Source organism: Mustelus asterias, chromosome 14, assembly GCF_964213995.1.
Source record: "Mustelus asterias chromosome 14, sMusAst1.hap1.1, whole genome shotgun sequence".
NCBI lineage: Eukaryota > Metazoa > Chordata > Chondrichthyes > Carcharhiniformes > Triakidae > Mustelus > Mustelus asterias.
Window position 1 is genome coordinate 25,040,500 of NC_135814.1, and position 13,355 is coordinate 25,053,854.

The 13,355-nt window shown below is 35.9% G+C and overlaps 1 protein-coding gene and 1 non-coding gene across 6 annotated transcripts in view; one reads left to right on the forward strand and one right to left on the reverse strand.

Moving 5' to 3' along the window:
* gtdc1 (glycosyltransferase-like domain containing 1) overlaps window positions 1-13,355 on the forward strand; it is a 302,215-nt gene that overhangs the window by 224,683 nt on the left and 64,177 nt on the right. For all 5 annotated transcript variants that reach the window (XM_078228009.1, XM_078228012.1, XM_078228007.1 and 2 more), the window contains exon 5: window positions 8,536-8,916. In XM_078228009.1, coding sequence (XP_078084135.1) covers window positions 8,536-8,916 — 381 coding nt within the window. The remainder of the gene's footprint in view (window positions 1-8,535; window positions 8,917-13,355) is intronic.
* LOC144504209 (U2 spliceosomal RNA) lies at window positions 3,198-3,380 on the reverse strand. The gene has a single exon (XR_013499606.1). It is a non-coding gene; the product is annotated as a U2 spliceosomal RNA (small nuclear RNA).

A 13,355-nucleotide genomic window follows, 5' to 3' on the forward strand; every position in this document is an offset into this window, starting at 1 on the left:
TGATCAAGAAAATCAGATGCCATATGAAAAAGCAAATGATAGTGATGAAAATTGGAAAACAAGCCACTCTGGTGTTCTTGCATATTTCCTGGTAATCAGCATTAATAAATGCTGGGGAGCAGATTGTATTCTCCCTTATCTGTGGAATGATACCTAACATGGTACCTAGCGTAAGCAAAAGGAAGGAAATTTCAAGTTCTGACGGCCCATGCTAGAATTAACTTTGTGCAACCCTGTCAAGTAATGTTTAGTACACTGTTTGAAGCTCAGCTACAATTCAAAACTTCAATGGATTTTATTTTCCACTTCGTGGATATTTACTATAAATGTTTGAGGAGATTAATTCTGCACCTTAATTTGAAAAAAAAATCCAATTGTTCAGGTGAATATGTAGACTTAGTAACTTAATGTTGATAATTGAACATGTGGTTTTAACTTAACAATCTGCCAATGAGGGGTGCAATTCCCTCCACTCTGGTTGTGCCAAATCACAAAGATGGTCAAGCTGCAGTATTTCAGAAGGATACCCCGTTAGATGCTCATTGTTGTAATTTGGAAGAGTATCATTGTAACAGCAAATAACTCTTCCAATCTTTGTTTGGTAAAAATATGCTAAATGCATCCTGTTTTTACCACATGGAGATTTCCACTGGTTTATTAAGTACAGAAGAATGAAAAGCAGGAAGACAGGATTTCCGGCATGTAATCAAAGGAGTTGAGTTACGGATGTGTTTGATGCACATCTCTTGATGTGTAATTGGTGTTCTTCCAAGGTGCTTACTAATAACCTAAATAAAATGCAATAATGACCATACTTATTTGCTGTAAATTGTTATATTCCTTAAAGATTATTTTGTATGTTTTCCAAAAGTTCCTGTAAATTTAATCATTCCTCAAAACTTAAGAAATCAGAATTGAAACTAACTAATTAGATAATAAAATGTTGGAGCACAGAAACAGGACGTTTGACAAAAGTCAGATTTTCTTCACGTGAGCCAGTTCGTACTGTTCCAATCGTCTGCATGTTACCTATATTCTTTAATATTTATCTTTCAAAAACTCCACCCATCAATTGTGATAGAGAAATACACATTCTAAATATTTGAATCTTTTTTAAAATTCTGCATTCCCTCTTAATTCATGTTTGATTAGCTTAAGTTTGTACCTTGTGTCACAGCTATCTTGGCAACCGGTGGAAAGAATCTATCACTACCTGTATTATTATAGCCCCTTTTAAAGACATTCAACAGATTGTACTTAACCTTCTCAGCTCTATTGTAAGAAAAAACTTAAATGTTCAAGCTTTGCTTCACATTCCTGGGTTATCTTGATAAATTTACATTTTTTTTTCCATCCTTCCTGTTATGGGGTCCTCCAAAACTGTACAGTACAAAAACTTTGGCACAACTAAAATCTTGAATAAGTTCAACATTACCTCCTTCAGATATAGAACAAAGATTTCTGTTTGCCTTTGTGATTGCTTCATCTAATTCTCCTGTAATCCTCACCAGTGTAGTGGCACACCAAAATTCCTACGCTCTTTTATTCCGTTTCCAATCTTACAATTAGGATGAGACATTGTGCAACCTTGCTGAGTATAATTAAGCTTTTGTATTTCTGCCTACGCTACAGAATCTGCTCTTCTAAGGTACATCACTGGATGTAAGGGGTTTTGGGATGCCCTGAGGTTTTGCAAGACTGTATGTAATTATGCATTTTTTTCTTTCTCTAAGGTGAATTTTCTATTTCCAACATGTAATACTTAACATTTTTCTGTATTAAACTGTATTGGTCATCATACGTGACCATCCTTTAAACCTTTCTATCTCCTTCTAGAGCCTACAATAATCTTCGTCACAGTTTGTCATACCCCAAATCTGGTGCCATCAGCAAAATTTCAACGTTGTTCTCTCAATTCCTGCATCCAGATTATTTATGTACTTAACACAGAGGATCAAACTGTTGTTCTTTATGTCCCTTTATTCTTCTATAGGCTTATGTACTATCCTGTTCTCTTCATTAATGATGACTGTCTCCAGATGGAGCATTATTGTTACACTTTTTTGAAGTGCTCTTCTCTCTTTCAGAATTTTCACAGCTTTTCCTATGACCAGACTCATTGTCCTTGATCCAGAAGCTGTACTTTTACAAATCCATCCTTAGAGACCGTGACATGATCTGGGACCAACAGCGCTCGCTCCAATAGCAGAAATCTGCATATTGGACTCTGTGTAGACTTGTATTACGGTTAATTAATGAGCATTTTATTTGCAGGTTACAGAACAGATGGATCAGAAATAGGATTAGGTAATACTATAACAGTAAAATAATCAATCATAACTGTTCTTAGGAATATCCACAAGGCATTAATTACCCTTCTGAATATTCTGATAAAGAAGTGAAGATAAACAGTCATTTTGCTGCACAAAATCTCCAGATACATTATAGCAAACAAAGCTTTCTTTTTTGTCTCTCTCCAACAATCCTTTGTTGCTGACCACTTCCTTTGCTGTCAAAATTCAGAGATGACTCTCAAACTGGAAAATCTTTCCTTTTTAAACCAGTTTCTTTTGATCTTGCAACATATTTTTCCAATTTCATTACCTTCCTTAGAGTCTATTTCTTCTACCACGATTCTGTTCGCTTCCCCTAAGAATGGCACAAGCAAGCACAATTGTGTATTTGTGCAATCACCTCTGCTTCCTCTTGTTGAGATGTTAAAGACCTAAATAATGAATTTTCATCTATCTCTTGCTTCAGCCCTATGCTTACCACTTGCTGCTGAATCAAGAACTTTTTTTTTCCTTAGTGAATGCTTAAAAAGAATCCAAATTAATTTGCTAGTTAGAAGTTAGTTGTAGGTTAACAGCCCTTGATGTGAAGTACTGACTCCAAAAATATTCCTTAACTTCTAATGTTAACTACCAGTTAGCACAAAAAAAATCCTCTTCTACTAATTTGTTTCCTGAGTTTAAAAAATATATATAAAGCTTATCTCTCTGTAGTTGTTCAGTTAAAGGTCTAATGCTATTATTTTCACCTATGGACACCTTCCAATATTATGTTTGGCAAGTATTTTTTTAATCCAATTCAATCAAATCAAGTCCAATTCAGAGTCTCAATAAGTGAGACATTCCCGATCCAAGCTGACAAGACAGGGCTCTCACCTCCTGTCTTGGGCTTGATCTACATGATCCAAGATGATTGGAATAGGCATTGCACCTCCTCCAAGGCTTGATCTCATTTGCATCTTAGCCAAAAGACCGAGATGCAGCTTTAAAAAATGGCTTCAAATGAAGCTAAAATGTAACCTAATGACTTCAACCAAGTACAGCATGTCAATACTACACTTGATCTTAGCCAAAAGGCCGAGAAGCGGATTTACCAAATGTCGCCTCACCAATGGTTTTGACATTTTTTCCCGAATAGTAAACAATATTTAAGGATGTTCCTTCCCTTTATGTATCAGAGTGTTTTATTTGTTTGTCCATTTGGGTTTTCTTAAACTTTTTTCCAAACCTTTAATGATATTTCTGGAAACTGTTCAGACATTTTATTTGTTTTCTTTTTCATTTGGTGCTATACAATGTGATATTACTTTAACTATTGGATGCCTAACATGCAAATCTTTTTTTCTACAACTTATTTGTTAATGTCTTTCTTGTTATGCAATGCTGCTTGTTCATTTTTGTGTCTAGTATGCATTTCTCTTGATGAGCACTTTCCAACTCTCTCTAGATCTCTTGGCATCCCTCCTCTTCCTACTTTGTTACATAACTAGGTGTCATATGCAAACTTAGACATTATAAATACAATACCTTTGAGGTTGTTGACAAATGTTCTAGACTAATCCCTCAGGGATGTTATGGGTCACAGCTGCCCTATTATCTAACCAATTGATAATCCAATTTCCAACTTAATTTTGGATCCCACGAGCTTTCATTTGAGCCATAGGTTTCCTGAGAGGGGTTTTTATATTTTGTATATTAGCTGGCATAACTGGGTACAGCTGGAGGCAACTGTAACAAAAACAGATGTCACCTAGATTTGACCCTGATGATTGCTGGGAGCAAAGACTCAGAATAGTTCCTACCAGGTAGGACTTTCCGTGGTCTGATGCAAGCCCCAACCATCCTGCTTTAGCTGATGCTAGTTAACTGTACATTAGAACATTTGTGCACAAGCGATAGAGTTCCAGACAATCTCATTCTGTGGAGGACAAATCTCCAGACAGGAGAAGAAGTGAGTGAGGCTTTGCCATTGACATTCTTTGAATTTTTCTGAATTGATACAAATGCCAAGATGCAGCTGTGGTAACTGTTGTGTTCTTAAATATGGAATTCAGTTCCTTTTCTAAGAATATTTTATTTAACCTTTGCAATAAATTTGCATACCTATAAAGTTACTTTAGTGCATCAAACATAATTGCTTTCTTGAATTTGTTCTGCTTAAAGTGCAGTTTGCATAGCATTATATTGACATATTTTACTATAAATATGAACAAACAAAAACACTTTCCACTGCTATGGTAATTTTTGCCTCATGGCAAGAACTATTTTATAAATTCAATAAATTTGATTCAACCAAAATTTAGGATCAAATTGAGAAACATTAACATTGATAAATAGTGGGTAAAGAAGACTTGTCACTCGTCACAAAGAATCAGGGAGCAGAAAGTGAACAGAGAATTGAACAACAAAGGAATTGTGGTGCTCCATGGATAAATATACTGGCATTATTTGGCGTTATTCTGAGTTAAACTTTGATTTTCATCTTACTTCACTAAAGCTGTAAAGCATCTTGTGCTGACTATTTGGTAATTAATAGCTCGTGGCCATGGTTTAGAACTGACAGGCCGCATTGCTTAAATCAACAAAATTGCCGGATTGTAATATTACCGTAGCCTATTGTGCTTCAGACAAACAGAAATCTGCAATAATGCAATTAGGGTAACAATTGCTATTGATACAGCATGTAACTGACTGAAGACATACATTTCCAAAAGAACAGGATATTTAACAGTAATGTATTATTTCCTGCAAAAAGTAAGTATTTCTCTAGCCTTTAAATCAGTGCTTCCCAAACTTCTTTTCTGTTGCGACTCCATTTTAATGCTTCACACTTGGTGGGAAGGGGTCAGGGGAGCGAAGAGAGAGTTTTTGAGTGGGTTCAAACAGCAGGGATATAACTAGGACACCTAACATTTTGCAGGCTCTGCTGTTGCCAGCAGTCGGGCCTCAGAGCGCATTAGATTTGACTACGCCCACAGGCAAAAAAAAGGTGTACATTTAAGAGGGCCTCGCAGCCGACCCCTGGGCTGTTAGATCTGAGTCTCCACTCCACGGCCACGGTTGCTGCCTTAGAGCTCGTGACGCAATTGTGACCCACTGGGGGTCATGACCCAAAGTTTGGAAACCCCTGTTTCAAATGGTTCTCGAGGGAGGGCAGCAAGGCTCTGATGTTGAGGTCAAATATTTTTCAATTAAAATCATTGGTTCTTGGATAAACCACTCGTATATCAAACCTATTTGACTATTTTAAATATATTGGCTTCCTTCCAATCGCTATGCACTTTTAAAAAAAATTAGGAGGGAATAATTTGGAATTTATTCAAGGGCAAAGAGCATTTTAAAATATTGAGTACAAACCTTAAATTCCATCATAGACACAGCAATCCAACTTCAAATATTTGAACCGGTAGAAAATCACAGCAGAATTACATCACTGTCACTGTTTTGACCGTTTGATTCTGTCCTGTTTGCTACCCGTCATTTCGTGGACACAATGTGGAAATTTTGACAATGTTCTTAACATTTCTCCATGGATCAAAATTGTACTTCTCCTGTTGAGTAGCAAAAATATGTCGTGCTGCTAAATGGCATTATATCAGTCATTCATACAATGTTCTTCAAAATTATTTAGCAAGACATTATTACTGCATCCGTATGACAACTTGACAACAAATTATTTCTGAATGCAAGGGGATTATGGAGAGGTGTATTGAGAATTTCCATGCAACAAGCAGATTACATTTAAAAGCACATAGAAAATATATATTTTGTTACCTGTTAATTATACAACATTAGTGTTAACCAATACATGTTTTGCATGTTGCAAATTTTTTATATAAACAGGCAAATCTTAAATATTGGTCTTTAATTTGTCTGCACCTTTAACAGTCAAGAAAGCTAGCTTGGGGAAAGTGAGGAGTGATTTTTCTACATTCTGAATGTCAGCCTCCTGAAGGAGCAAGGAAAGGGAAACCTATGGAGAACTGCAGCTATCATTCATTTTCTAGGATAGCTAACTGTGAGCATTTGCTTAACATCCTTTAGATCGCTTATGTATTTTTATATATGTTTTAAATATTCTTTTTAATAGTTTGTGTTTACAATTGAAATGGTATTGGCGGAGAAGAGTTCCTGAGTCAATTTATTTCTTTGAAGCCATTCAATTCACCCTCTTCCATTGGTGGGACTGGCCTGTTTATATTGAGGAGAAAGGACTTTGCGGTCAACATTGGTCCTTTTAACTCAGATAAAAATAAGGTTCGTTAATAGAGGACAGAAAGAATTAGCAGCAGTGACTTAAGCAACACGGCCATCACTTCTGACAGTTTAGTCCCAACCACTGCTCAAATTTCCTTCATGGTATTTTGCGTTTATGTCAGCTTTGTCTAATTCAAATAGTATACACGTAATGCAAAAATGTGTATTAACCAATGCAGTTTGCTCCATTATTTTGCTTTTTAAAAAACATGTCAAAAGCAATAAATAAGTAAGTACTTGGAGAGTTAAATGTAATTAAAATATGCCTGTAAAGTTTGATTGCCATCATCAGTACTTCTAGGATTGCCACATTTAAAAGATTTCAAATCAACAAACACCACTAAAAAAGTATTTCATTTGTTCAGACTGGTTTATGTTTACACCATTTATCGTGACAAATTGGAGTTAACGTCTTTTCCACCTTCTGTCCCATTGGTTTATCTACCATTTGGTACTATAAACAAGGAAAATGTGAAGGGCCTGAATAAACTCAGCTGGGCCCTTTTGTAATCCAAGGATGTTTTAACTACAACTGGAGATATTAATTGTATTCTTTCTTGCAACTAAAGGAACAGAAGTATTCAAATAATGTTTGAGAAAAAATAATTGCTGCGGGGAGAAAAGTACAGTGGCTGCTAAAGTTACCCATGCACTTAGAGAATGATTTGCAACATTTTCCAAAAGTTTTTGTTATTAACAAAAGCACTGAATTTTAAAACAACCATTTTAAGATTTTACTAGTATTTGTTTCAAATGAAAAACATGCAACCTTTTAATTTCCCTCCCCCTTCACATACGCATGCACTCATACTCATCTAATGCACTTACGAAAATCTGGAAGATTTTGAATGGCCCCTTAAAGTACGCAGTGCAGATAAAGGAGTACCACATTTTTAATGGGTCTGGTAGCAGCTATGACACAGTACAGACATTTTCATTAGAACCTTTTCCAGAATATAAAAATGTTGGGACTAATCCTAAAAGTGAATATGCGGTTAAGAGTTTAACCAAACATTTCCTCAGAAAGTGTGTTTGTTTTAACATCAATAAAAAGAACGATATGACAAACTAACCAGTTCTGGATCTTAAGAAATTGAGTTTGTGTATTAAATAGCAATCCACCTTTTTAATACAGTCAAAAAACATAAGCAGACTTTTCCACATAATCAGTTCAGCAGAAATACAAGTTCATTAAATTCCTTTATGCAGTTCCCCGTTATCCTACAAAATGTCATCTGCTGGATGCAAGCAGGACTGTAATCTTCAACAGAGCATTTTAAATACGCACCTCCTACATCTCCATAGACAAAGATGCTGAAATGAAAAGATTAACATGACGGAGTTGTTCTTCCTAACAATGCTCCTTAACAACAACTGTTAACTGTTTTGACAATGGTAAGGCAATTCAGCATCCTGCCCCAGACTAACATAAATTGAGAATTTCTCTGTTCTCAGGAGGTAATACTTGGACAGTCTTACTTGGTGTAACTTGACAATGGTATAATTCTGGTGTGCAAGGCTGAATACTTATGTACGTTCAGGGTATCAGTCTAGGGAAAAAAATGCTCAGCAAATGTTCTACTTGTCTTTTTTATTATGGACTCATCATGGCAGAATACTTAAGTGCGGTTCTGATATGACAGTAATAGTTTTAGCGAATAGCTTTTGATGCTATCAAAATAACATTTGCATGTACATACATGATTATTTTCTTATTTTTCTCCAGATTATGGCCAACTGAGAACAGTGTGCTTATTATAGATCTGCCTGGAACACTAAAAAGTATTTCAGATAAATTATTTTAAATGAAATTAACTATTTATCAGTGTTTAAGTGACCACTTTGTTTTATGTACTAGAAATAATTTCCATTTGCACTTCTTTACTCCTATGCTTGTGGTATCATTTTTTAAAATAATTCTTCACATCCCCTCCCCCCACCCCTTCTTCCTGTCACAATTGTGTCACAATCTCACCTCTTGTTTCAGATTTCTGCCAGTACATAAACTTGGACACAATCTGCTGATGACTGATATTCAAGAAGTTGAAGATGGTGAAGTGTTAGAGAGTCGGATTGCTTTGCAAAACTATAATTTAGATGATGGATTGATGAGAGACAGTTTTTCATGCCTGGAACCTGGTCCTGCTGAAAAACAGGATGCCAGAAATCAGGAAGGACTATCAAACCCATCAGAAACACTCGAAGAACTGAACTGCATCAAGAGAACTGATGGTACAAGCTCTTATCATGGAGAAGATAAGGAACATATGGCCTTTAACCCCTGCAGCATGTTGGGTGGGAACTTGGAGGAAAACTGCAGTGCTGCCTCCGAGCATATGCCTTTGCATATTGTTTGGCCCCACAGGTGGTAAGTAGTGTACATCTGAGGTAATCTATAAACTTAGTTCATCTCTGTCTTTCGGAGGCATATTCCAGATGTTATCACTGACAAAGCCGGATCTTATAAGCACTTCTAAATAGAGCAGAATCTACTGCTCAGATAATCACCACATGTATATACTCAAAATTCAGCTTCCAATGCTGTTGGAGGGAAATAAATTTGGATTAAAAGAGCCGGGGGTGGGGGAAGGGTGCTCGTGGGGAAAAACCCAGCCTGATAATCTTCCAGTGGTGAACATGAGCATTTTGTTCTAGTTATCTTTTAGCCTGTTTAATCTGCATGTGGCCTGATTAGAGTCCGCTTCATCCTAGATTATGAGCGGTTTGGAAGAGACGCTTTTGGGGGGGGATCAGTAGGTCAGATGTTCACTGAGCAACTGTTACAGGTGAAGCAACAGTACGCACACCGGTAAAGTAAATCGTCTTTACACAGATTTGACTTCCAGTACATTAAAACTGGAGAAGCTTTCATAGCTGATCTGCAGCAGCTGGTACCTAAAAGGATTTTCATCTTTGATTCTAGGGCTTTAAGAAACAAAATGTGACATTTCTGGTGATATTGCATAAAGCCTTAGCAGGGGAAGAATTGTCCTAGAATTAGTTGACAAATCATACTCTAATGTAATTTGTTTATTTTTAAAAGTTGGTATTTTTATTTTCCATTTTTACTGATTGTAAACTGTAAAATGTATCAACTGTACCTCCAGTCTCGATCCATGGTAAATGTATTAACCCACATGTTATATTTAAGCCACAATTTTTTTTAAGCACCAGAGCACAGGCAAATAGCAATTCCAGAAATAAAATTAATATGTTATTAAATAGTAGTGGAGATGGAGACGTTACTGAGAGAATAGATTATGTTTAAGGCATCCTTTGAAATCATGGGGGTGCAGTAAATTTTAGTAGTGCTGCAGGATATGCAGTATAAATACAGACAAGTGAACTTAATTTGGTGTGAGTTATTTATTTTGTGGTCTTATCTAATGATCTGATCAGAAGTAGAGATATTTTTATGTGGCAAGTGATTAACATATGAAAAAAAATGTCCATCAACATTCAGTCTTGCGATAATAAAAAGGTGTCATTTTCTCTATTTGTGATAAAAGCCAGCAAAGTTAATATTACTTTACCTTTGAGAATTTTTAGAAAGGAAACAAGCAAGGAGCAGGGAAAAAAATGACAAAAACATCAACCCAAGCTGTTTGTTGCCATTACCTAAGTGAGCTATGTCAGCTTTCTTGGCCCACATCTGATAGATATTTGTTGTATAGAGAGCAAAAAAAATATCAAACTCTAATACTATTGTGTGCACATAACCATCTGTCACCAGTAGCCTGGAGATGAGAGGAAGATTACGAGGAATAAACATTGAGCTGCAGAGCATTGGTAAAGCCTTCAGGCAAAAACTCTTGTGGGGACATCAAAGACATTCTAATTCCAAGGCAGTCAAGGATTACAGTTTGTAACCTATGCTGACAACAGATAAATGGCAGGCAATATTGTGCTTGAGCTGTTGGGTCTTGCATGGAGTATTGATGATGATGTTATCTTGCGGGATGGACTCTGTTGGGATAATTTCATGATAAAACACTTCAAATGCCACCCGGTTCTGTGCACTTGCTGGCTGGTTACTTTAATGTCAGGTTTGTTAATTAAGGAATACGAGAGACCAAAAAAAAGGGAGGGAGGAAAGAATTGGTAGATTTAATCAGAAAGTTGTTATTGAAGAGAGGGGGGAAATATAATTAAAAAGGAAAGGAAGATAAATCAAAAAGAAAATATGTTTGTAATATTCAAAAAATTGACCCAAGTAAATGCCATTGATATTTTTTGTATTTACTTCCATATTTTCTTATTTTCTCTTTAATCCTTCACCTGCCTCCCCCTCTCCCGCACACAGGCATACACACTTTCGACTCATGGTTTGCTTGAGAGACATTTATTCAAAAAGTGAGGAAAAGCAATGCTGCTGATGTTACCATTTCCATGGCAACAGATTTATTTATTAGGACCTGAGATGACATGTGTTAATGTACCACATACCTGCTGATCGGCAAACTCTTCTATTTCAGCTTCAGTTGACAATTAAGTCCTGGACAGATACAGCCAGGGGTTAATGTTACTCATTAGGAGAACTAGGTCATTACTGGGAAATCAAGGCACTTAAGACAGCATGGGGGAAAAATACTAAATTCAGCATCTTGGTGAATGCAGCTCATACATTAATTAACCTCGCTTTCCTTGGTGAAAAATTCTGTTATCATACATGTGCACTACCGTACACCAATTAATTGCAAAAGCTAGTTTACCATCATCCCTTCAGTTGTCTTTTCTTCCTGCGCGGGAGTTCCATTATTTTCTGCAAAATTCTAATGTCTATATGATGAGTAAAAAGGGTATTAAAATTAAGAAGGGAATCATCATGGAAATCAGCTTTACCACAAGGGAATGGACAAATAAGAGCCTCTCAAATTAAAATAAATAAGCTCTGTTAATACCACACCTTAGGAGCCTAATATGAACCCTCAGAAATGGTGTAGTTGGAGGTGCTGCTTTAGATTATTATTAAAACGTAACATAGACATTTGACCTTCAGCATAAAACTATTGTAGTCAAAATCTACTGTGCTTGTAAATGGTGATGTCCCTGCTCCGCACAAAAGAATTAGTTTTGTATTTATAAAGCAGATTAGACACTGAGTTCGGACTTTAACCTTCCAAACTATATGATTGCGTTTTTGTCACAAGCATGTTTAAACACACGTACATGGACAATAAATATAATAATGTATGTATATATATATATATAATATATGCATGATATATATTTATATAAAGCGCCATACACCTTAAAGAAAAATGTGAATTTAACCTGCATTTCGAAAACCCTATTCTCAGATATGTTTTTCTGGCAAACAACATTCATTGCAATATTATAGATTTAGGATGTTTGAAATGATCTTTATAATCAACTGTAGATGTAGGTGGCAGGCATATGGCACTCTGAGAGTTAATCAGAACTTCATATGTCTTGGACAAGTGCTAAAATAAAAAGAGTTAATATGTTCTGATTGCAGGATTGATTAATGTTGTGATAGGGAGCTGCGCAATAAAACTGTGAATCCATCTTGCACTAATTAGCACTTGAATAAAAATTTCACCAAGGGTAAAAATTCTATTGAAACCCAGTATTTGTAATTAAAAATGGGCACTGTTTTATTGGAGTCTTTCTTAAAAAGAAAATTGGCAAGAACAAAGATCAGTGTAATGTTGCTAAATTATTATTTGGCCTATTGTATTTCATGTATGTCACAAACTATTAAGTTGGAAGGATTTCCCTGCACTTTATTCTTCCTATTCTGCAGAAATTGAAAGTTTGAAACTTTCTGAACCAATGTTTATCCAAAATGAGTGGTGGTTGCCAGAGCCAAAACGTGCTGATGTTGAAACATTCATAACTGGCATCAGCCAACTTGAACCAATTTGGTCACTAAAAACATCCTTGTTAAGTAGGCCTGCACTATTGAAAGGATATTTTGTATGCACATTTTGATATAACATTTCTGAATCACCTTCCATGTTAACTTTATTTCTACATTTGATTTAACTCATACTGCACCGTAGAGAAATATGCCTCTCAGTACTCTGATGAATTATTTGAAGAGGTGTTTTGAGTTAAATTGTTGAACACAGAAGAAGAATATTGGGTTTGGTGTAAAGTTGGCAGGTGAGTTCCTGTTGTTGCATTTGGCATTGGCCAATTTCATCCGCTTGATTCCTTAACTTTTAATATTTGAAGCAGTTACACAAAATTATGATTGATTTTGAAAATCAGTTTTCTTTTTCCTGATTTATTCATGGGGATTGGAGTGGGGGAATGGACAGAGGGGAGCGAATAATTTTCTTAAACAGATAGTCCTGATGACTTCATCAGGGGAACCAAGCTGGAGGAGTTACTGAGCTCCGCAGTGTGAGGGAGCTAAATTAACATCAGCAAAAATGCAGTCATTAGTGCAGGGTCTTTCAACAATCTTGTCATTTCAACTGTGTGCACTAAGTTCGCTCCCTCACAGTGTCAAACTCATAACTCCTTTCAGCCAATCATCCCAATGTGGTGTGAGCACCTAATGTTAAAACAAGTTTGTAAATATATGTATTATGTGTGTATATTGTGTATGGTATCTATATGTATTTGTAATGTATCATATAATTTATATCTATATGTGTCTATATATATAATCAAGACAAATATAAAACATTAAATATAATTCTTGTTAATTGAGCTGTCTAGTGACTGTCCTTTTAAAATGTTAAAAATAGAAATCATTGTTTTCTGCCTAGTGCTCTAAAAAGGGACTTGAACCTGAATGATTGGGGTGGTTTTAACACTACGGCTCAAATTATT